Here is a 25,287-nt window from a genome sequence, read left to right as displayed (position 1 = left end):
ATTTGAATGATTAGTTATTTCTAAAGCACTTATAGTCTTTAGTGATGATTAAAAAGATAAAAGCATGACGCACTCATAACGATACTTGCTGTGATGAATTCTTCCAAGCTAGAGGTGTGATAAAGACAAATTACGTAGTAGATTGTATTAGACAGGTGATATAACCTTCTCTGAAAGCTGCAAGAAGCTATTAAATGTGATGACAGTAGTTAGAGAGAGTAGGTTGAGTGCAATGACAATTCGGAGGCTGGTGAGAAGCAACAGAATAAGATAAACATAGGTCATTGGTAAAACCCTAATTGTTTTCTTTCATGACTCAAAGAGGGTACAATTTACTTCTATCTTTTGGTATCCTTTGTTGATAATACCTATGTTCAGGAACAGCACTACTGAGAGCTAGCTGCACATATATGCCTCTTATTGGCTCACCTGATGTGTTCAGCTAGCAACCAGGACTACACTGCTTCTCATTCTACAAAAGGATAACAAGAGAATGAACCATAATTTGTTAATAGTTGATAAGTTGTTAAAGGGACAGTATACTATAAAATTGTTTTTCCCTTAATGTGTTTCCAATTACTTTTTTTTACCAGCTGCGGAGTATAAAATGTTTGAGATTTGCTTTTTTTTTTTAAAGGCTTATTTGTGTATATGAATTAGCTGATTTTGTGTTTTGAAGCCACAACCTAATAAAATTGGTTGAGCTTGTAGGTATAATCAGATCTCATTACCTTATCACATTGTGTACATATAACTGCTTCTTTATCTTATATCTGTCCTTAAACCAATCACAAATATTTAGAGAAAACACCCACTGGGAGTGTAATTTCTTGTACGGGCTGTGTTTATACAGCTTGGCCTTGAGGCCAAATACTTTCAGGAGGGGGGGGGGAGATACCACAGGTTAAATAAAACAATTTCAAATGCCAATTTAAGGTCAATGGAAGTACTTGTAAACAATTTAATACACTCCAGCAGGTAAAAGTGGATCATTGGGAACAAATTAAAGGGGAGAATTTTTTTTGGAGTAAACTGTCCCTTTAAATTGTATGCTCTATCTGAATAATCAAAAGAAGAAATGTGTGTTCCATGTCCCTTTAAGTCGGGCTTATACTAATCTGCAACCTATTTCATTACATAAATGAGTACAGGAGAATTGCCGATGATCAGCTGCTAGAGACTAGAACTGCCTAGGGAATGAATTAAATGAGGAAGCAGGAGGCATCACAGATTGGGGAGGGAAGGAATAAGGACTGAAGCACTGAGGGGAGATTACAGAGGGTCTGACAAGTTCTGCACTGTGCCAATCACACTAAATGAATAATTACACAAAGGCATCTCACTTTATTAGTGATACATAATACACGTTATTGTATTTCTTTTTTATAACAAAATCAGTATCACAGTTTTATCATCTTTGGTGCATTGTGGAGTACACCTCAGGGGCTGCCATATAGGCCCTAAAAAGTGTACAATACACGTCAGGAACCATATACAATACACGTCAGGAACCATATACATGTACAATACACATCAGGAACCATATTTCTACAAAGTGTGTCTCTACCACTCAGCTTGCAGCTGAACACTGGAATATTCCAATCTCTTCAGAGTTACAGGTCTCAATCGTGATCTCCGTCCCATGTGCCTCATTCACCAAAGGAAATTGATGGTGCTCCATCTTTCTGCTGTCTGTGCAGCTCCCTGGCCCTGTTTTTCAGGGATTCTGCTTTAGAGTCATTTTTGCTCACACCATCCCCTAGTTTGTACATACGACTGGCATTGGCACAGCCCCATATGTGCCCCAATTCACAGGCCTTCTCAGAGTAGTGTAGAGCCTGGCTCATGTCCTTGGGTAGCCCAGGAGCTCCGTGTATATACAGGGCACTAAGATTGAAACAGCTTGCAGCAAATTTTCCCTCGCAGGCTTTGGTATAGTAGTCTCTAGCGGCCACAGGGTCGGGCTTTTCATCATTCACACGGCCATCGTGAGCCAGTAATCCCACATTATGGCAGGAATCTATTGATTTTTTCCCCCCTTGGTGACAAGACTTCAGGAAGCAGTCGTAGGCAGCTTTCAGATCCACTGATAAACCACCTGCAAAAAAACAACCACCACATCAAACAAAATACAGCCCAGTAACAATCTTTTACCTGCTAAAGACCTAAAAGAACTTACCGTGTGCTGCTGTATGGAGCATAAGAAGCCTTTATACGCTACGCCTAACAATCAGCTAATGAGAGTGTTTTTTAAAAATTAAAGTATCCAGGAAGCATGCAAAGTGTGTTAACTTCATGCACTGACATCTAGGGTAAACATATTTTGATACAATACAGTATATTGCAATAAGCATTACTTTGGGACATAAAAGCAGAATTAAAAGAATATTTGTTATATACTAGTTTTTGAATAAAATAAAGAGCAATGCCAATTTACAAATGCTTATTTTAAACAAACTGAATCAAGGCATAATTCTAACAAATGTGGGCCCTTATTCTATATTAAGTCCTAATTTTCAGATCCTATACAGAAATTACCAAAACTTGCACAAAGACATGCAATTTATGTAGGTTTCATAAATCAGTATGGGTTTGATTAGCCTTAAAAACTTGGGCTGCAACTCTATGAAAATAGAATACAAGCGTATAAGGGCACTTTACTTGGCATTAGACCATAATGTTATAGGTGCCATTGTATCCATTATTATTTGAGGCACAAAATAAAACCAATTTGAACTAAACAGTTGTTGAAATACTGTATAAGGATGTGGTTTTTGTTGCTTAACCTGATCAGACACCAATAACCTTTTAATCTGTGGTTGTGCAACTCTACAGATGAACAAATTAAGTATGGTGACTGATATATAAGAAACAATTGTATGTGAGATTTCAGGTCATCTCCCCTAGTAAACTGCCTTATATATTTAGTTTCAAAAAGCAATACTTGTTCCATTACCAGGTATACCTAGTATTCAGGAGGGGGGGGGGGGGATAAAAAAAAAAATAAAGGATTGTACACTCTCCCCTTTGTAAAAAAAAAAAAAAAAAAAAAAATCTGGAATGTTAGCGAAAATTTAGATGGAGTTTAATTAATCAGTTGTAATGAAGCTGCGCTATAAAACTTACTTTTTATATAGATATGAAATTCAAATATCCCAAGCTTCGCCGCTAACTTCAAAAGTCAATTTTTCTGTGAGCTAAAGGTTTCAACTGTTCTCCACTCAGCACTCCAGCTACAACAAAAGTGCCATATGGGGAGAACACTGATTGGAGAACAGTTCAAAACTAAAGCTCACAGAAAAATTGACTTTTGAAGTGGGCGGAGAAGCACAGGGTATTTGAATTTCATAACTACTTTATTGAGTTATAGTGCAACTTCATTACAAATGATGAATTAAACTCCATCTAAAATATCACTAACCTTCCAGATCTGTTTTTATAAAGGGGAGAGTATACCATATTTTTAATAAGATTTTTTTTTTTAAGAAACCATTATCTTGCTTTATGCTGCAGTGTTTCCCACTTACCTTTTCCAGTTACATAATAAGCACCCAATTTGTAGCAGCTCTCACTGTGCCCATTTTGGTTACAATTTATCTTCAGAATCTGCGCAGCAGCATCAAAGTTTTTTTTTATGCTTTCAAAATATTCAGCAAGTCGATGACAACCTGAGAAAATTAAAAAAAAAAAAAAACTCCTCGTTATCCTGATATAAATGCATCAGACACATTGTAAGTGATAATACAGACAGGCAAATACTCAGGAGGTCAGATGATCTCATTAGCCCCACAACCCATTCACTGTCCCACACAGTGAAGCTGCCAAAGCATTAAAGTGATTTTATACATGTTAGTGAATGTTTACTAGGGTTTAATAGAATAATTTACTCCACTTCACACACAAGCCCTTAATTTCTCTCTCTCTCTCTCTCTGGGGAAGGTCACACAAACCCCCCCAAAACCATTTTACCCAAGAGGGTCACAAACCACCTTAAGCCACATCTCCCCCAAGACTACCCCACCTGAGATGATCATGCCCCCCCCCAGTCACTTCACCTTAAAGGGTTTCACCCCCCTTAATTACGTAATCTGAGAGGGTCATGCCAACCCACCTAAACTGAGATGATCACACCAACCCCCTAGTCACTTCACCTGAGAGGGTCATGCCCCTCATTAAGCCACTTCACCTGAGAGGGTCATACCAACCCACCTAAACTGAGATGATCACACCGACCCCCTAGTCACTTCACCTGAGAGGGTCATGCCCCTCATTAAGCCACTTCACCTGAGAGGGTCATACCAACCCACCTAAACTGAGATGATCACACTGCCCCCACTCCTGTCGCTCCACCTGAGAGGATCATGCCAACCCACCTAAACTGAGATTATCACACTGACCCCCCCCCCCCGTCACTTCACCTGAGAGGGTCATGGCAACGCACCTAAACTGACCCCAAAGTCACTTCACCTGAGAGGGTCATGCCAACCCACCTAAACTGACCCCAAAGTCACTTCACCTGAGAGGGTCATGCCCCTCATTAAGCCACTTCACCTGAGAGGGTCATGCCCCTCATTAAGCCACTTCACCTGAGAGGGTCATGCCCCTCATTAAGCCACTTCACCTGAGAGGGTCATGCCAACCCACCTAAACTGAGATGATCACACTGCCCCCCACCCCCCGTCACTTCACCTGAGAGGGTCATGCCAACCCACCTAAACTGACCCCAAAGTCACTTCACCTGAAAGGGTCATGCCCCTCATTAAGCCACCTCATTTGAGAGGGTCAAACCACAAACAACGTCGCTTCACCAGGGAGGGTCACGCCACCCTCTCAGGCAGCCACACCAGGTAGGGTCCAGCAAGCCCTCCGAATCCTCTCTTTAAGAGGATCAGAAAATCCTCTACGGGGTCCTTTGAAAACTAGAAAATGGAACCACAGTCTGTTATTTTCCCATGTATATTCCTTACACACATACTCACAAGGATTCGTGCCAACCCCCCGTATGTATCTGCTGCTAATTACACTATCACACAGAATCATCCGTATCCCCCGTCTCACCATCCGGCTGCTTCTCCCGGTAGCACTGGTAGCTGTACTCCGTGCCCAAGTTATCTAGATATTCTTTCACATCCTCCTCGCTCTGGAAATCCACTAAACCAGCCATAGTAGGCACGTGTACCGGTCACTCCGACCTCTGCCTGCACCCGGAAGTGAGCACAAGCCGTTGTCATAGGAAACAACATCTTGCAAGAGGAACCAGTCACTTGAGAACCAATCGTATTAGATAAAGGTTCGTATGATAACGAGGCTTGACACGCATATGTGCCACGCCCCTAAAGAATAATCAATTTGCTGTTGGGTAAAAAGTCACATGATCATAAACCTAACCCAGGTCCCAGTTTAGGAACTGTCACTGGTCCTGCAGCGGTGACAAACAAACAAGTGCTGTGTGATTGTTGTTACAATGTAATAACGCGTTGTGTGTGCTGCCAAGGAGAAGACTAAATGTGATCTGTGCCAAATTCTCTTATTTATGTTCTTAAGGGGTTGCCCATTGGTGTAATCTCTATAAAACCATGGTGCTGTGCTGGTTCATTTGATGTGAGTACTATAAAAATCATAAGTGGTATTATATAACTGTGTTTAACCCATTCAGAAGGGTTGGAAAAAAAAAAGAATTTAAAATCAGCTCCAGAGCAGCAATGCACTACTGGCAGCTTCCTGAACACAGACGAGCCAATGACAAGGCATATGTTTGTAGCCACAAATCAGCAGCTAGCTCCCAGTAGACCATTGCTGCTCCTGAGCTACCTACAGCTTTTCAACAACTACAAAAAGAAAAGAGAAGCGATCTGCCAGGAATGAACAACAGCTCAGTGACTTGTTCTATGGCCCAGTTACAACTTGGAACTAGCTTCTTTTAGCCCAATTGTGCTTTTCACAGAGGAAAGCTTTCCTGAAGTATATCAGCCCAAAATACCAGGCAATTCTCTGAACAAGAGAAACAGCAACCCCAGACAATCATTTCAGCCTCCTTTGGGCCTTGTCATAGAGGTGTAGCCATATCCCTCTAAGCACTTTGGGCAAGGAGTCCCCATCTGGTTTCCCCCATCACCTTAAGGGGCCCGATTTACCAAGCCCCATATAGGCCCCAATGTCTTTGTTTCCGCACAAGCCTTCTGTCAGGGTGCCAGGAATCAGACTGAGATGAGAAGTGCAAAAATAATCACACCTTTATTAATAACAAAGAAATAATAAAAAGTCCACAAGTCAAATAACAAGCCAGGAGTCAAAGCCACAGCTGGTAGTCAGACGAGCCGAGTCAGTAACCAGGAGGGACATCAGACAGCCAGGTAATACACAGGAACAGGAACTCACAAACATGTCTGAGACAACACAAGGGAAAAAGCATACTGAACAGAGGCCCTTTAAATAATAAGTGATAACATCACAATACTGAGACTGCAACCTGCCTCAAACGGATGATGTACACCAGTCCGGCCATAGGAGGAAATGACAAAAATAACATCCATCTGGCCTGTCGCGGCAACAAATGTTTTGCTTTGAATAGATAAGTCAAATTCTTGTGGTCAGTAAAAATGAGCACTGGTACGCTAGTACCCTCAAGAAGAGGCCTCCATTCCTTGAGTGCAAAAATTATGGCCAGTAATTCCCTGTCGCCAATTTCATAATTGCACTCCGCCGGAGACAATTTCTTAGAGAAGAAACCGCACGGATGCAAGGAACCGTCAGGTGTAGGACGTTTAGACAAGAGGGCACCTACTCCAGTCTCAGACGCATCAACCTCAAGAATGAAAGGCAGGACAAGGTTAGAATGAGCCAAAACTGGAGCGGCAGCAAAGGCAGTCTTAAGACTCTCAAAAGCCTTATTGGCAGTAGGTGACCAATGGAGTGGACCATTCTTACGGGTCATATCAGTGATAGGTTTGACCAAGGAAGAAAAGTTTAATAAACTTCCTATAATAATTGGCAAAGCCCAAAAAATGTTGAATAGAGAGAAGACCAACTGGGCGAGGCCACTGCAGGACTGCAGACAACTTGTCAGGATCCATGGAGAACCCTGCAACGATTACATAACCTAGGAAGGTTACTTGAGTCTAATGGAGCTCACATTTCTATGGTTTACAAAACATGGGCCTTTCTCACGTAATCTCTGAAGTACCTGTGTAACATCAGAATGATGAGCCTCAAGAGTGGGTGAGTGTATGAGGATATCATCTAAGTACACCACAACACACTGTTGCAACATATCTCGTAGGACATAATTAATAAATTCCTGGAGAACAGCAGGAGCATTACTTAGGCCAAAGGGCATTACAAGATACTCATAATGCCCGCTCCTGGTGTTAAATGCTGTTTTCCATTCGTGGCCCTCCTTAATCCTAACGAGATTCTATGTTCCTCTCAAATCAAGTTTAGAAAAGACCCTAGCGCCCTTGAGTAATGAGCGGAATAGGGTAAGCATTCTTAATGGTAAGACGATTAAGACACCTATAATTGATGCATGGTCTTAACTCGCCACCCTTTTTCTTCACGATGAAGAAGCCAGCCCCTGCAGGAGAGCAGGATTTGCGGATGATCCCCCGCGACAGCATCGGCAACATACTCCTCCATAGCACAATTCTCTGCAACAGACAGAGGGTAAACCTGGCCCCAAGGAGGAATGGCTCCAGGTTGCAGGTCTATGGCACAATCGTAAGACCGGTGACGAGGCAACGTACCAGCACGCACCTGTCGGTGCCAGGAATCAGACTGAGACAAGAAGTGCAAAAATAATCACACCTTTATTAATAGCAAAAAATAATAAAAAGTCCACAAGTCAAATAACAAGCCAGGAATCAAAACCAGAGCTAGTAGTCAGACGAGCCGAGTCAGGAGCCAAAGCGAATAGTCAGACGAGCCAGAATCAGGGACAAGGAGAACAGCAGAGTCATGAACAAGCAGGGATCAGGAACCAGGAGAGACGTCGGACAGCCAGGTAATACACAGGAGCTCTTACAAACAGGTCTGAGACAACGCAAGGGCAAAGCATACTGAACAGAGGCCCTTTATATAATAAGTGATAACATTACAATTCTGAGACTGCAGCCTGTCTCACGTGGATGATGTACACCAGTCTGGCCATAATAGGAAGTGCAGGAAATGAGCAGCATCATACAGTATGCACCAGAGTCAGCAAGAGAGGTGAGTAGAATGGCTGCCAGCAGCACATGGCAAACAAAACAGGGAAAAAACCCTGACAGCACCTTGTCAAAAACGTCTAGGAACTCTTGGTACTCCTCTGGCAATTTAGATACTGAAGAAGTGCAGAAGACTTTGACTGGTTTCCGAAGCCAAGTGGAAATACATTGAGGGGACAATGACAACATTTCGGACCTGCGCCAGTCGAGATTGGGATTGTGCTTTTGGAGCCAGGGATAACCCAAAACAACCGGAAAAAATGCGGAGAGTTTATCACCTGGAACTGGAGGGTTTCAAAATGAAGAGCCCCAACAGCCATGGATAAAGGAGTGGTTTTGTAAATAACGTGTGCGGGCTGAAGGGGCCTGCCATCAATGGTCTCAATAGCAAGCGGAACGGACCGAGGCAATACAGGAATGGATTGCTTTGATACAAAAGCACTGTCAATGAAATAGCCCGCAGCATCGGAGTAAACAAGAGCCTGGGTGACTATGGAGGAGTCCATCCAGGAAAGGACAACCGTGACCAAAGGTTTCTCCTTTAGCGGTCCCGGGGACGAGGATAAACCACCCAAGGTCTGCCCCCGACAGGACCTTAGGTGCAAGCGTTTCCCGGCCGTGCAGGACAAGACTTTAAAAGGTGGCCCTGTAACCCACAATAGAGGCAGGGCCCCTCCCTCCTCCTAAAGGCCCTCTCCGCCGTGAAGAGATGTGTGAATCCCAACTGCATCGGCTCAGCAGTACCTGGTGACTCGGGACCAGGTGGCATAAGAGGAGAGGGAGGCATGGGTGGGAACGAACACGTAGGAGACAACGTAACAGGAGGCTTTCGCAAACGCTCCTTGAAAGAGGGCCTCTCACTTAGTCTGATGTCAATTAAGATTAAAAAAGACACCAATGCCTCGAGATCCTCTGGTAAATCTCTGGCAGCAACTTCGTCTTTAATCGCATCAGAGAGCCCATGAAAGAAGGCGGCAACAAGGGCTTCATTGTTCCAACCTACCTCTGCGGCAAATGTACGGAACTCAGTGGCATACTGAGCAACAGATCTCGTACCTTGCTGAATGGACACAAGTCGTTTAGCAGCAGAGGAGGAGCGAGCCGGAACATCAAAAACCCTTCGAAAGGAGGTCATAAATTTAGGATAATTTGAAATCACAGGTTTATTAGTCTCCCACAAGGGATTAGCCCAGACAAGAGCTGTGTCAGAGAGTAACGAAATGAGAAATCTCACCTTAGCTCTGTCAGAGGGAAATGCCTGAGGTAACATCTCAAAGTAAATGCCAACCTGGTTCAAAAACCCTCTGCACTGAATAGGATTGCCTCCATATCGCTGAGGTAGAGGTGCAGAACCGGACATGCTCCTGGTAGGACTAGGTGCAGCAGTGGAAACAGGAGCAGCCATAACTTGTGGGACACTCTGGTCCAAATGTGCAGTGCAAGTCAGCAGGGTTTGCAGGGCTAGTGCAAATTGATCCAAGTAGTGATCCTGTTCATCGATCCTGGAAATGATGGTAGGTTAAAGGTGGATTATTAGCACCATCAGGATTCATAGCCCTTGCATAATGTCAGGATGCCAGGAATCAGACTGAGACGAAAAGTGCAAAAAAGGAAATTTATTTTTACCTGATAAATTTATTTCTTTTACGATATGACGAGTCCATGGATTTCATACTTACTTATGGGATATCGCCTCCTGGTCAGCAGGAGGAGGCAAAGAGCTCCACAGCAGAGCTGCATAAATAGCTCCTCCCCCCCCCAACCCAGTCATTCGACCGAAGTTAGGAAGAGAAAGGAAAAGCCAAGGAGCAGAGGTGACTGAAGTTTAACAAAAATAAAAACCTGTCTTAGAAAACGACAGGGCGGGCCGTGGACTCGTCATATCGTAAAAGAAATAAATTTATCAGGTAAGCATACATTTCCTTTTCTTTTACAAGATATGATAAGTCCACGGATTTCATCCTTACTTATGGGATACAATACCAAAGCTATAGGACACGGATGAAAGGGAGGGACAAGACAGGAACCTAAAAGGAAGGCACCACTGCTTGAAGAACCTTTCTCCCAAAAACAGCCTCAGACGAGGCAAAAGTATCAAATTTTCTAAAATTTGGAAAAAATGTGAAGAGACAACCAAGTTGCAGCCTTGCAAATCTGTTCAACAGAAGCATCATTTTTAAAAGCCCATGAGGAGCCACAGCCCTAGCAGAATGAGCCGTAATTCGTTATGGAGGCTGCTGTCCAGCAGTCTCATATGCAACACGGATGATACTGTTCAGCCAAAAAGAAAGAGAGGTAGCCGTAACTTTCTGACCCCTACATACAAACAATGAAGATGTTTGACAAAAATCCTTAGTCGCCTGCAAGTAGAACTTCAAGGCACAGGTCACGTCCAAGTTATGTAACTGACGCTCCTTCTTAGAAGAAGAATTAGGACACAATGAAGGAACAATAAATTCCTGATTAATATGTTTGTTGAAAACAACCTTAGGTTTGGTACATAACACTACCTTATCGGAATGAAAAGATAAGGTAAGGAGAATCATATTGTAATGCTGAAAGCTCAGATACTCTGAGAGCAGAAGAAAAAGTAACCAAAAATAAAACTTTCCAAGATAATAATTCAATATCTATGGAATGCATAGGTTCAAACGGAACCCCTTGAAAAACCTTAAGAACTAAATTCCAACTCCAAGGAGGAGCAATAGGTCTAAACACAGGCCTGATTCTAGTCAGAGTCTGACAAAAAAGATTAACCATCCGGAATATCTGCCAGACATTTGTGCAGCAAAATAGATAAGGTAGAGAGATCTGTCCCTTTAAGGAACTTGCTGATAACCCTTTCTCCAATCCTTGGAGAAAAGATAAAATCCTAGGAATCCTAATCTTACTCTGTGAGTAGCCCTTGGATTCGCACCAATAAAGATATTTACGCCATATCTTATGGTATATCTTTCTAGTAACAGGCTTACGTGCCTGGATCAAGGTATCAATGACCGAATCAGAGAACTCTCGCTTAGATAAAATCAAGCGTTCAATCTCCAAGCAGTCAGTTGCAGAGGAATTAGATTTGGATGATGGAAGGGTCCCTGAATGAGAAGGTCCTGCCTCCATGGAAGCTTCCACGGCGGCAGAGAGGATATGTCCACCAGATTGGCATACCAAGTCCTGCGAGGCCATGCAGCAGCGATCAGAATCACCAAAGCCCTCTCCTGTTTGACTCGACCAATCACCCGGGGAAGGAGAGCAAACGACGGAAACACATAAGCTAGGTTGAACGACCAAGGCACTGCCAAGGCATCTATCAGTTCAGCCTGAGGATCCCTGGACCTGGATCCGTATCTCGGGAGCTTGGCATTCTGACGAGATGCCCTAAGATCCAGCTCCGGTCTGCCCCATCTGAGAATCAGGTTGGCAAAGACCTCCGGATGGAGTTCCCATTCCCCCAGATAAAACATCTGTCTGCTCAAAAAATCCGCTTCCCAGTTGTCCACTCCTGGGATGTAGATTGCGACAGATAACAAGAGTGAGCCTCCGCCCACCGAATGATCTTGGATACTTCTGTCATCGCTAAGGAACTCCTTGTTCCTCCCTGATGATTGATGTAAGCCACAGTCGTGATATTGTCCGACTGAAATCGGATGAATTTGGCCGAAACCAACTGAGGCCAAGCCTGAAGAGCATTGAATATTGCCCTCAACTCCAGAATATTGGAGGTAGAGACTCCGACCGAGTCCACACACCCTGAGCCTTCAGGGAATTCCAGACTGCACTCCATCCTTGTAGACTGGCGTCCGTTGTCACTATCACCCATGAGGGTCTGCGGAAGCACGTCCCTTGGGACAGATAATCCTGCGACAACCACTAAAGAGAGAGTCTCTTGTCTCCTGATCCAGATCTATCTGAGGAGACAAATTTGCATAATCTCCATTCCACTGTCTGAGGATGCTCAGTTGTAGAGGTCTGAGATGAAAAACGAGCAAACCATCAATCCAATTACCTCCATGCACTGAGCCACTGATGGCCAAGGATTGGACTGAAGGGCTCGGCATGTATTCAGAATCTGTAACTTTCTGACTTCCATCAAGAAGATTTTCATGAATACAGATTCTATTAGAGTTCCCAGGAAAGGAACCCTTACCTGTGGAATTAACTCTTTTCTAGATTCACCTTCCACCCGTGAGTCCTTAGAAAGGACAGAACCATGTCAGTATGAGACCTTGTCAGTTGATAAGACGACGTCTGGTTCAGAATATCGTCCAGATAAGACGCCACTGCAATGTCCCGCGGTCTGAGAACCGCCAGCAGAGACCCTAGAACCTTTGTGAAGATCCTGGGTGCCGTGGCTAACCCGAAAGGAAGGGCCACGAACTGAAAATGTTTGTCCAGGAGGGCAAACCTTAGAAACTGGTGATGATCTCTGTGGATAGGAATATGAATATTAGCTTCCTTTAAGTCCACGGTAGTCATATATATTGACCCTCCTGGATCAATTCCGAATAGTCTCCATCTTGAAGGATGGAACTCTGAGAAACTTGTTTAGACTCTTTAGATCTAAAATGGGTCTGCACGTTCCCTCTTTTTTTGGGAACTACCAAAATATTTGAGTAAAAACCCCAGCCCCTATATTTGTTTCTGAGCGGGACAAATTACTCCCATAGTGGAGAGGTCTTTATACACAACGTAAGAACACCTCTCTTTTTATCAGAATTGTAGATAATGTAAAAAAAGAAACCTTCTTCTGAAGAAAGAATTTCGGAATTCCAGATAGAATCCCTGAGACACAATATCTACTACCCAGGGAACCTGAACATCTCTCATCCAATCCTGGATGAAGAAAAACAATCTGCCCCTTACCAGATGCGGTCCCAGATCAGGGCTAACCCTACATGCTGAATTGGAAGCAGCAGCAGGTACCTCAGAACATTTACTCTTGTTCAAAACTGATTGGGTTACCGGGTAGCTTAGCTAGCGGAAAGTTCCCCTCCTTCTTAGAGGAAGAGCAAGTTCCTTCGAATTTTTGAAAGGAACGAAAAACCTCTCTGTCGTCAGAAATAATTTCCTTCAAGTCAGGTTCGCACAAGGTCCCCTACGTAAGTGAGAACCAAAAATTTTTAGATTAGGAAGAAAAACAGCCGCAGACCAAAATCTCATCAAAAGGTTCTGCATGCTAAGATGAAAAACCCAGACTCTTAGCCGCCAAATTGGTAATCAGCACAGAAGCGTCGGAGATAAATGAATTAGCTGAATGAATCACTTCCAAAGAAGACTCAGACTTAAAAGACTCTTCCAGAGCAGCAAACTAATAAGTAGCTGCACTTGGAATCGTAACAATGGCATCTGCCGGGTGTAATAGCAACCCCTGAGAAACCTAGAATTTCATAAGGGAACCCACTAATTCCAAGTCCTCTATTCTTGAACGTGTTTGTTGCATCTTTCAGACATATAAGAAGAACTAACAAACAAACAGCTGAAAATCACATATTACAATGTACACAGAGCTAGACGTTACTGTCTCTTTAAATCTCAAAGTAACTTATTTCTTCAGTGTTTTTGTACCATCCTATGACACAAAGGATGAATTAACAAAACAGCCACAATTCTTTAATAAGGGTGACCCAGTAAAAACTTTACTGTCACTTCCAATTAGTATGTAAACCTTGCTGGAAGTAGACGTTGCTATGAACAGTAAAGCAACCATGTCCTGAATGAAAAATGCAAGGAACCGTCGAGCACCGCATGTGGGCCAGAAAAAAGGAAGAAAAAAAAATTATATTATGTGTGCACTTGTTGTGAAATACCAAGCAGAATTTCAAATAACAAGAACCCCACCAATAAAAAACGGTACTGACTCTTAAAATTGGGAAGAACCTTATCTGTATTAGTGTGTCACTGTCTCCTTAAAAATTAAACTAAGAATGTTTATTTTCTTGCAAAAAGGGGAATATATTCACACACAAGAGTCAGAGCAACTACGGACATCTCCGATAAGCTTGCTGGGTTAAGGCATCACAACATAAACTATCTATACTGAAAACATCATGTTTGAATCAACATAACTTAAATTCACAGTAAAACAGAAGTGTCTGTACAAAGAGTCACACGTTATACGACTCTTCCAGGTTAAGAGAAATAGCACCTAATTATATACAAAGTGCAAAAGCAGCAACATTAAGTGTGTTCTACTTTTTCATTTTAACACACGCATCAATTGCACAACTCCCCGGGAAGGGGAAGAAAAAGGGCGCGCTATGAACAGCGCCATCTTAGGGACCGCCCATCGTTGGCGTTTACATGTATAGTGCCTAATTACGCTTGAAAAGAGCGAAGTGAGCCCAAGTAATGACGGCAGATATGAAGCTCCCGGTCGGCACGTATTGAAATAAAACTCCCGGGAGAACATGTCCCATATGTGTGTACAGCGGAACAGTACAAACAGTTGCCGCAATAATATAACAAACTCCCGGTCGGCTTGACACAAATGTTACACGTATCAGATAACCGCCGGGAGAACATGCCCCATATGAGTGAATAAAGTAAGCCCATCAAACCAATATGAGCGCTCTACTTTTTACAACCAGTTGCCTTGCAGTAAAAACTAATATAACAAACAGAGGTATGTTGCATTTTACAGTGAAACGGCCATGTGGTTTACCTAAGGGACGCATACAGAGAAACAAACGGATTGTCACACAAACACCCGAGACAATTCAGTCCATAAACGCTCCCACATATTAACATAAATGTGCCCTGAGCGATCTAGACAATCCACCACCTCCACCTTACTTCAATGGAAGACCTGGGTAAAATAAGGGGTTTGTAGATAAAAGGTAGCAGCGACTCCTGAGTTAATTCTGTCCCAGGAAAAAAGGAGCTGCACATACCTTGTTGCTGTCGACAGCATGAAAACGTCCCACAGCTATAAAGAAGTCTTCATTATCTTCTTGTCATTCTGTGGAGACATACCGGCCTTAGTTATGCATGTCTAAGACCATATTGCAAAAGGGCAGCCTGCAGTATGGGAGGCGCAGTAAGAAATTAATCCTGCCAGTTCCCAATGCCTTAAAGCCATCTGTAGTTTCCTAAAAAGAGGCTGATCAGGTCCTGTCTACACTCTGTAAGAAAATAGTACTCATTGGCACCATTTAAAAATAAAAAACTCTTGATTGAAGAATCTAAACTAACACCTCACTTTACCTCTTCCTATCACTAACACAGGCAAAGAGAATGACTGGGTTTGGGGGGAAGGGAGGAGCTATTTATGCAGCTCTGCTGTGGAGCTCTTTGCCTCCTCCTGCTGACCAGGAGGAGATATCCCATAAGTAAGGATGAAATCTGTGGACTTGTCATATCTTGTAAAAGAAATAATCACACCTTTATTAATAACAAAGAAATAATAAAAAGTCCACAAGTCAAATCAAAAGCCAGGAGTCAAAGCCAGAGCTGGTAGTCAGACGAGCCGAGTCAGGAACCAGGAGGGACGTCAGACAGCCAGGTAATACACAGGAACTCACAAACAGGTCTGAGACAACGCAAGGGCAAAGCATACTGAACAGAGGCCCTTTAAATAATAAGTGATGACATCAAAATACTGAGACTGCAACCTGTCTCACACGGATGATGTACACCCGTCCGGGATTAAGAGGGCGTGCAGGAAATGAGCAGCATCAGACACTCTGCACCAGATTCAGTAGGAGGCAATTAAAATGGCTGCCAGCAGCACATGGCAACCAAGGCAGGGAAAAAACCCTGACACCTTCAGGCTCGCCGGAAACAGGAGTTAAAAAACAGCGGTCTTAAAGGGTTAGAAATCTTTTCAAATTTGTATGAATGAAAAATAAATTATAAGATACCTCAATACTTAAACTTTTACATACACTTACTTTAATCCAAAAACAAAGCTTCTAATACAAATGAAATCATATTTTAATTTCTTCTAAAAACGGCTCTAACGACCGCCTATAAAGAAGGCTGGAGTTCTCAAGAATTAATTCTCACATCCTCCAATCGCACTGCACTATCACACCCCATTAAAACTGGCCAATCAAGAAATAGAACTCTTTAGACTCTGATTTTGTGTACCTAAGAAGTTTTCTTATTGGCTAAGAACGCAACCTTAGTCGGACATGTTATGCCATTTGCAAAATCGCATGCGCTGTATAATTCAAGTGCAATCGCATGCGTGCTGTACACTTGAACTCCTGTTCGCCATTTTTATTTCTCTACTCCCACGCATGGGCAGACACAGCCTACAGTCATAATCACACTGATTATGACATTGTCAAATATGCTCGTCAGTCTGGGGGTTTCTAAACACTTAGCTAGAAATTATGCAGTAGCTCTGTGGGTTCCTCCAAATCTGACTTGCATTGGATATGTCCGCTCCGTCTTCTGATCTCTGCTGTGCCACTCCCACAATGTTACACAGTGCAGGATTGATGACAAGCCAGCTGACACTAAACTAGTAGAAATCCATTTGCGCATGCGTGGGTCAGATACCATAGGAAATGCGCATGCGGGCCGCCATGATTGTTCTACTCAGGTAGAACACGCTAATTTCCTGTTAGTAATGAGGACAAAAAATGGGCTTGGCAGCAATAATAATTTAATCAGGGAAATACAAGTAAACAAAAAAAAATTGCTTATACATGTCATTTGCACTTTATAAGTATTTGATAAAAGGTTTTGAAATATGGAAAGTTTATTTTGGGGTTTACTATCCCTTTAAGACCGCTGCTCCTTAACTCGTACGCCACCTCTGAGGCGGCGTACAGCAATCAGCCCAATCACATACGATCGGGTTGATTGACACCCCCTGCTAGCGGCAGCTTGGCCGCAAATCTACAGGGGGCGGCATTGCACAAGCAGTTCACCAGAACTGCTTGTGCAATGATAAATGCCAACAGCATATGCTGTCGGCATTTATCGATGTCTGGCGGACATGATCGCTACAGCTGATCATGTCCGCCAGACAGATGATAAATCGGCCCCTATGGGAGAATTTTCCCAGGGTCATAATACACATACAAACAGAAAGAGGAGACAAAAGTAAATTTGATAATAGAAAGTAAATTGAACAGTCTTAAAATTGCGTAATCTTGGCTTTCATGTTATGTCTCAGTGAATAGATTTTGTGCTCCAGAAAATACTGTTTTAAAGTGAATGTAAATTTTCATCTTTTGGCTGTTACATATAAATTCCTTGTGTGTATATATTATTAAAACCGCCGTTTTTTTTATTATTAAAAAATATAAAATAAATGTTATATTTATCTCTCAAAATTTGGTCAGTTTTCATGGCCAGCTCCTCCCATCCACTACTTCCTCATTTGACTTTGTGTTACGTATGGGCCGGTCCCACCCACTGTTTACATAATCGCAAAGCTTGCTCCCGTGTAGAACTACAGTGCATGCGTTCCACAGAGATTCCGTTCTATAGCTACATAGTATTCAATGAATACTATTGTAGCATCAAATGCATTATTATTGTACATAATCTTCTTTATGTACAATATGCACCACAAATATATTTTAGGAATTCAATTACGTTTACAGAATCATTATATATGGTTTGCAAACAGCAGTGATACGATCGCTACTTACCTTGATGAACTACGATTGTTGAATAATTTTTTAACACCGAGAAAATTGCTAAAGCGCATGCGCGAAGCGCGAACGCGCGTACGAGTGGAATTGAAGATTTGCTGGCTAATGCAGGCGCATTCTGATCAAGTGATGTAAGGAAAAGGGGTTTGGTCCCCCGGAGGAGGATTCAATGTTTGGCATAAGCTGTCAATCTAAAAAAGGTAAGATGGCAGGCGGAGGATTAATACTAATAGCGTCGGGAGATAAAGGTAAAATAAAAGCGAACAAATGAATTGTTAAAATAATGATGAATGAAAGTAACCTTTTTTTTTTTTTTTTTTAAACGACTAAAGCGCTGTCAACGGTAGCCACTGAGTTTACATTCACTTTGAATGATGTTCAGAATTAAATGATACTAAAGTCCAGAATCAAGTAGCTGATGATAGTCACAACCCTGTCTCTTTCAGGACCAGGATATAATTGTAATATTTAGATAAATATGAGTTTTATAGCACACAAAAGACAAGCACAAACCTTTGGCTTAGAAATTGGACTGGTGCAGATACAGCATATTCTGGGAGCCTGGCACCTTAGCAGCACTGTTCAGATTTTGTTTCCTTATTTGTCGGACGCAAATACCGCCATTGCAGTTAGAAATATATAACCAGAATAACTAATATTTCTTAATCAATAAATGTATTTATTACGATATCTTTCCTGATCCATTCCATCAGTTTACAACATCAGCCATAACACATGCTTTATATATGTATTTAATGGTAGAATTTCATTTAAGGGGACATGAAACACTGGGAGATTGTAAAAAAAAAAAAATTGAATTTGTAGTAAACAAAAAAAAAAAAAAAAAAAAAACTTTGCAATATTCTTTATTTATGCTGCTCCCTTCTTTTGTTTTCTTACAAAAGGGTTTTTACTGCTTCCTCATAATTTAAAACTGAAAATTGTCCCTAATTGGTTTTAGTAGAGGTGATAAGATAAGGAACTGCAACACAATAAATAATTATCGCCTATATTACGAGTTGTGCGTTAGGGTTAAAAAGCAGCGTTGAGAGGTCCCAATGCTGCTTTTTAACGCCCGCTGGTATTACGAGTCTTGAAATGACAGGCTCACCGCTCACTTTTTTGGCCGGACTCGGAAATACCGCAAATCCACTTACGTCAATTACGTATCCTATATTTTCAAGTGAGCGGTAGACCCTCTCCTGTCAAGACTGGTACCGCATTTAAAAGTCAGTAGTTAAGGGTTTTACACTACAACGCCGTAGCATAAAACTCTTAACTAAAGTGCTTAAAAGTACACTAACACCCATAAATGACATATTAACCCCTAAATCGAGGCCCCCCCCCCCACATTGCAAACACTAAAATATATTTTTTAACCCCAATCTGCTGAACCGGACATCACCACCACTATAATAAATATATTAACCCCTAAACCGCCGCACTCCCGCATTGCAAACACTAGTTAAATATTATTAACCCCTAATCTGCCTGCCCTAACATCGCCAACACCTACCTACATTTATTAACCCCTAATCTGCCGCCCCCAACGTCGCCGCGACTATAATAAAGTTATTAACCCCTAAACCTAAGTCTAACCCTAAACCTAACACCCCTAACTGAAATATAATTTTAATAAATCTAAATAAAATTACTATCATTAACTAAATTATTCCTATTTAAAACTAAATACTTACCTGTAAAATAAACCCTAAGATAGCTACAATATAACTAATAATTACATTGTATCTAGTTTAAGGTTTATTTTTATTTTACAGGCAACTTTGTATTTATTTTAACTAGGTACAATAGTAATTAAATAGTTATTAACTATTTAATAACTACCTAGCTAAAATAAAGACAAATTTACCTGTAAAATAAAACCTAACCTATGTTACAATTACACCTAACACTACACTATAATTAAATTAATTACCTAAACTAAATACAATTAATTACAATTTTAAAAAATTAGCTAAAGTATGAAAAACAAACAAACACTAAATTACAGAAAATAATAAAATAATTACAAGAATTTTAAACTAATTACACCTACTCTAATCCCCCTAACAAAATAAAAAAGCCCCCCAAAATAAAAAAAGCCCTACCCTACATTAAATTTCAAATAGCCCTTAAAAGGGCCTTTTGCGGGGCATTGCCCCAAAGTAATCAGCTCTTTTACCTGTAAAAAAAAGTACAATACCCCCCCAACATTAAAACCCACCACCCACACACCCAACCCTACTCTAAAACCCACCCAATACCCCCTTAACACTAACCCCTTGAAGATTACCCTACCTTGAGAAGTCTTCACCTAACCGGGCCGAAGTCCTCAACGAAGCCAGGCGAAGTGGTCCTCCAGACGGGCAGAAGTCTTCATCCAAGCCGGGAAGAAGAGGTCCTCCAGATGGGCAGAAGCCTCCAGCCAATAGAATGCAAGCTCAATCCTATTGGCTGATTGCATCAGCCAATAGGATTTTTTCTACCTTAATTCCGATTGGCTGATAGAATTCTATCAGCCAATTGGAATTGAAGGGACGCCATCTTGGATGATGTCATTTAAAGGAACCTTCATTCTTCAGTTGGACGTCGTTTGAAGAGGATGCTCCGCGTCGGATGTCTTGAAGATGGAGCCGCTCCGCGCCGGATGGATGAAGATAGAAGATGCCACCTGGATGAAGACTTCTGCCCGTCTGGAGGACCTCTTCTTCCCGGCTTGGATGAAGACTTCTGCCCGTCTGGAGGACAACTTTGCCCGGCTTCGTTGAGGACTTTGGCCCGGTTGGGTGAAGACTTCTCAAGGTAGGGTGATCTTCAAGGGGTTAGCGTTAGGTTTTATTAAGGGGGTATTGGGTGGGTTTTAGAGTAGGGTTGGGTGTGTGGGTGGTGGGTTTTAATGTTAGGGGGGTAGTGTACTTTTTTTTACAGGTAAAAGAGCTGATTACTTTGGGGCAATGCCCGCATAAAGCCCTTTTAAGGGCTATTTGTAATTTAGTATAGGGTAGGGCTTTTTATTATTTTGGGGGGCTTTTTTATGTTATTAGGGGGATTAGATTAGGTGTAATTAGTTTAAAAAACTTGTAATTATTTTATTATTTTCTGTAATTTAGTGGGGGGTTTCATACTTTAGATAATTGTATTTAATTGTGTTTAGTTTAGGGAATTAATTAAATTATAGTGTAGTGTTAGGTGTAATTGTAACTTAGGTTCGGTTTTATTTTACAGGTAAATTTGTCTTCATTTTAACTAGGTAGCTATTATATCGTTAATAACTATTTAATAACTATTCTACCTAGTTAAAATAAATACAAAGTTGCCTGTAAAATAAAAATAAATCCTAAGCTAGCTACAATGTAACTATTAGTTATATTGTAGCTATCTTAGGGTTTATTTTATAGGTAAGTATTTAGTTTTAAATAGGAATAATTTAGTTAATTGTAGTTATTTTATTTAGATTTATTTAAATTATATTTAAGTTAGGGGGTTAGGGTTAGGGTTAGACTTAGGTTTAGGGGTTAAGAGCATTAATATAGTGGCAGCGACGTTGGGGGCGGCAGATTAGGGGTTAATAAGTGTAGGTAGGTGGAGGCGGCAGATTAGGGGTTAATAATATAATGTAGGTGTCGGCAATGTCGGGGGCGGTGGATTAGGGGTTAATAAGTGTAAGATTAGGGGTGTTTAGACTCGGGGTTCATGTTAGGGTGTTAGGTGTAGACATAAAAAGTATTTCCCCATAGGAATCAATGGGGCTGCGTTAAGAGCTGAACGCTGCTTTTTTCCAGGTGTTATTTTTTTTTCAGCCGGCTCTCACCCATTGATTCCTATGGGGAAATTGTGCACAAGCACGTTTTGCCAGCTCACCGCTACCGTAAGCAGCGCTGGTATTGAGGTGAGATGTGGAGCAAAATTTTGCTCTACGCTCACTTTTCTGCGGCTAACGCCGGGTTTCTAAAAACCCGTAATACCAGCGTTGTCTGCAAGTGAGCGGTGATGGAAAACTGCTCGTTAGCACCGCCCCCCTGTTACCGCAAAACTTGTAATCTAGGTGTATGTTTTTCCAGTTACATGTCCAGAATGGCTCTTCCAATAAGGGAAGTCATTTTAAGGAGTTTGGTCACTGCAAGATAATTACAGCAGATACATTGTTAATGTATTTGGAAAGTTTTCATACTCAACAAGAACATTAATTCATTGTAAGACTACACGAACGTTTTGTAATTACAAGGTTTTTTTTAAACTCACTTTAAAGGGACAATTTACTCAAAAAATTTCTCCCCTTTAATTTGTTCCCAATGATCCACTTTACCTGCTGGAGTGTATTAAATTGTTTACAAGTATTTCCATTACACTTATATTGGCATTTGAAATAGTTTATTTAGCCTGTTGTATCCCCACCTGTCCTGAAAGTTTTTGGCCTTAAGGCCAAGCTATAGATAAGCTGTGTAAACACAGCCAGTAGAATAAATTACACTCTCAGTGGGTTATAGAAGAGATAAAATAATAAAATGTTAATTTTCCATTGTTCTCTCCACGTATTGGTGATTGGTTTATTGACATATATAAGATAAAGAAACAGGTATATTTTCTTTATCTTATATTTGTCCATAAACCAATCAGATCTCATTACATTATGACATTGTGTAAATACACAATGTGATAATGTAATGAGATCTGATTATACCTACAAGTTAAAAACACATTTTATTAGGTTGTGGCTTCAAAACACAAAATTAGCTAATTCATATACACAAATAAACCTTAAAAAAGCAAATCTCATACATTATATACTCTGCAGCTGGTAAAAAAAAAAGAAATTGGAAGCACATTAAGGGAAAAACAATTTTATAGTATACTGTCCCTTTAATTATTTTTTTTCCACAATAGACCCCAATACATTGCATGCAAGAGCAACACATTACCCCAGAACAGAGATCGAAAAAACATATATATGCATTTGGCATTCGTTTTTCGTTAGTAAAATGAATGCAGAAAATGCCTGTGGTCAGTGGCATCCAACTAATTTCCACCCCAAATGTATTGAGAAAATGTGAAACACACTAATATCTGTCCAAATGCCAATAGTGTGTTGTAACATTTTTCATAATAAATACAGTGCAAAATGTTTGCACATCCCTAGTATTTTCAATGTAAAAATTCTCAATATCCATTCACACATGCAGTGCTATCAGCTGGCTGCATTTCTGGAACAGATACATGTGCAATACTCAACTGTATATAGTTATTTCACATATGCACCTATATTTTGTATCCAATAATTTCATAATATAAGAGCTGCCTTATGTCTAGTTACAAGAACCAAGTTGCCTTATATGGTTCCTAAAAGTGAGTTTATTGATAATGAAATTAACTCATATCTTCAAAAAATAATCAAGTAGGTTTTATGTGTGTGTGTGACTAGCTAAAGCCTCAGGGCCAATGTGCCAGGCTGTGTCTGTGTGACTAGATAAAGCCTCAGGGCCAATGTGCCAGGCTGTGTGTGTGTGACTAGCTAAAGCCTCAGGGCCAATGTGCCAGGCTGTGTGTGTGACTAGCTAAAGCCTCAGGGCCAATGTGCCAGGCTGTGTGTGTGAGACTAGCTAAAGCCTCAGGGCCAATGTGCCATGCTGTGTGTGTGAGAATAGCTAAAGCCTCAGGGCCAATGTGCCAGGCTGTGTGTGTGTGACTAGCTAAAGCCTCAGGGCCAATGTGCCAGGGTGTGTGTGTGAGACTAGCTAAAGCCTCAGGGCCAATGTGCCAGGCTGTGTGTGTGAGACTAGCTAAAGCCTCAGGGCCCGTGTGCCAGGCTGTGTGTGTGAGACTAGCTAAAGCCTCAGGGCCAATGTGCCAGGCTGTGTGTGTGAGACTAGCTAAAGCCTCAGGGCCAATGTGCCAGGCTGTGTGTGTGAGAGTAGATAAAGCCTCAGGGCCAATGTGCCAGGCTGTGTGTGTGATACTAGCTAAAGCCTCAGGGTCAATGTGCCAGGCTGTGTGTGTGAGACTAGCTAAAGCCTCAGGATCAATGTGCCAGGCTGTGTGTGTGTGACTAGCTAAAGCCTCAGGGCCAATGTGCCAGGCTGTGTGTGTGAGACTAGCTAAAGCCTCAGGGCCAATGTGCCAGGCTGTGTGTGTGAGACTAGCTAAAGCCTCAGGGCCAATGTGCCAGGCTGTGTGTGTGAGACTAGCTAAAGCCTCAGGGCCAATGTGCCAGGGTGTGTGTGTGTGAGACTAGCTAAAGCCTCAGGGCCAATGTGCCAGGCTGTGTGCGTGAGACTAGCTAAAGCCTCAGGGTCAATGTGCCAGGCTGTGTGTGTGTGTGAAACTAGCTAAAGCCTCAGGGCCAATGTGCCAGGCTGTGTGTGTGAGACTAGCTAAAGCCTCAGGGTCAATGTGCCAGGCTGTGTGTGTGAGACTAGCTAAAGCCTCAGGGCCAATGTGCCAGGGTGTGTGTGTGAGACTAGCTAAAGCCTCAGGGCCAATGTGCCAGGCTGTGTGTGTGAGACTAGCTAAAGCCTCAGGGTCAATGTGCCAGGCTGTGTGTGTGAGACTAGCTAAAGCCTCAGGGCCAATGTGCCAGGGTGTGTGTGTGAGACTAGCTAAAGCCTCAGGGCCAATGTGCCAGGCTGTGTGTGTGAGACTAGCTAAAGCCTTAGGGCCAATGTTCCAGGCTGTCTGTGTGACTAGCTAAAGCCTCAGGACCAATGTGCCAGGCTGTGTGTGTGTGTGTGACTAGCTAAAGCCTCAGGGCCAATGTGCCAGGCTGTGTGTGTAACTATCTAAAGCCTCAGGGCCAATGTGCCAGGCTGTGTGTGTGAGAATAGCTAAAGCCTCAGGGCCAATGTGCCAGGCTGTGTGTGTGAGATTAGCTAAAGCCTCAGGGCCCGTGTGCCAGGCTGTGTGTGTGAGACTAGCTAAAGCCTCAGCGCCAATGTGCCAGGCTGTGTGTGTGAGACTAGCTAAAGCCTCAGGGTCAATGTGCCAGGCTGTGTGTGTGAGATTAGCTAAAGCCTCAGGGCCAATGTGCCAGGCTGTCTGTGTGACTAGCTAAAGCCTCAGGGCCAATGTGCCCGGCTGTGTGTGTGACAAGCTAAAGCCTCAGGGCCAATGTGCCCGGGTGTGTGTGTGACTAGCTAAAGCCTCAGGGTCAATGTGCCAGTGTGTGTGTGTCTAGCTAAAGCCTCAGGGCCAATGTGCCAGGCTGTGTGTGTGACTAGCTAAAGCCTCAGGGCCAATGTGCCAGGCTGTGTGTGTGTGTTTAGCTAGTCACACACACAGCCTGGCACATTGGCCCTACCCATGATGGAGGTGCGGTTAAGAATTATCCAATGGCAATACCTGTAGCGTGGATTGTCCCATTTACATATAGCCCACAGGTACCTACTGGCTGTATAGTGGGATCACGTATCACCTTTTATATACAGATGCACATTGTTTTTGGACAAACACTTTATTTGATAAACACATAGGCCATTTTGTTTTATTCA

At 42.2% G+C, this 25,287-nt stretch overlaps 1 protein-coding gene across 1 annotated transcript; it reads right to left on the bottom strand.

Moving 5' to 3' along the window:
- Window positions 1-1,321: 1,321 nt before the first annotated feature.
- LOC128641369 (cytochrome c oxidase assembly factor 7A) lies at window positions 1,322-5,216 on the bottom strand. The gene is made up of 3 exons (XM_053693993.1): window positions 5,059-5,216; window positions 3,528-3,668; window positions 1,322-2,098 (listed from the first exon to the last, which is right to left on the bottom strand). Exons 1-3 carry the CDS (start codon window positions 5,162-5,164, stop codon window positions 1,650-1,652), a joined length of 696 nt encoding a protein of 231 aa, XP_053549968.1. The 5' UTR covers window positions 5,165-5,216; the 3' UTR covers window positions 1,322-1,649.
- Between the last annotated feature and the right edge of the window lie 20,071 nt (window positions 5,217-25,287).

Source organism: Bombina bombina, chromosome 10, assembly GCF_027579735.1.
Source record: "Bombina bombina isolate aBomBom1 chromosome 10, aBomBom1.pri, whole genome shotgun sequence".
In the NCBI taxonomy this organism is placed as follows: domain Eukaryota; kingdom Metazoa; phylum Chordata; class Amphibia; order Anura; family Bombinatoridae; genus Bombina; species Bombina bombina.
Note: the sequence above shows the minus strand (reverse complement) of the source record. Positions and strands in the feature narration are given on the sequence as shown.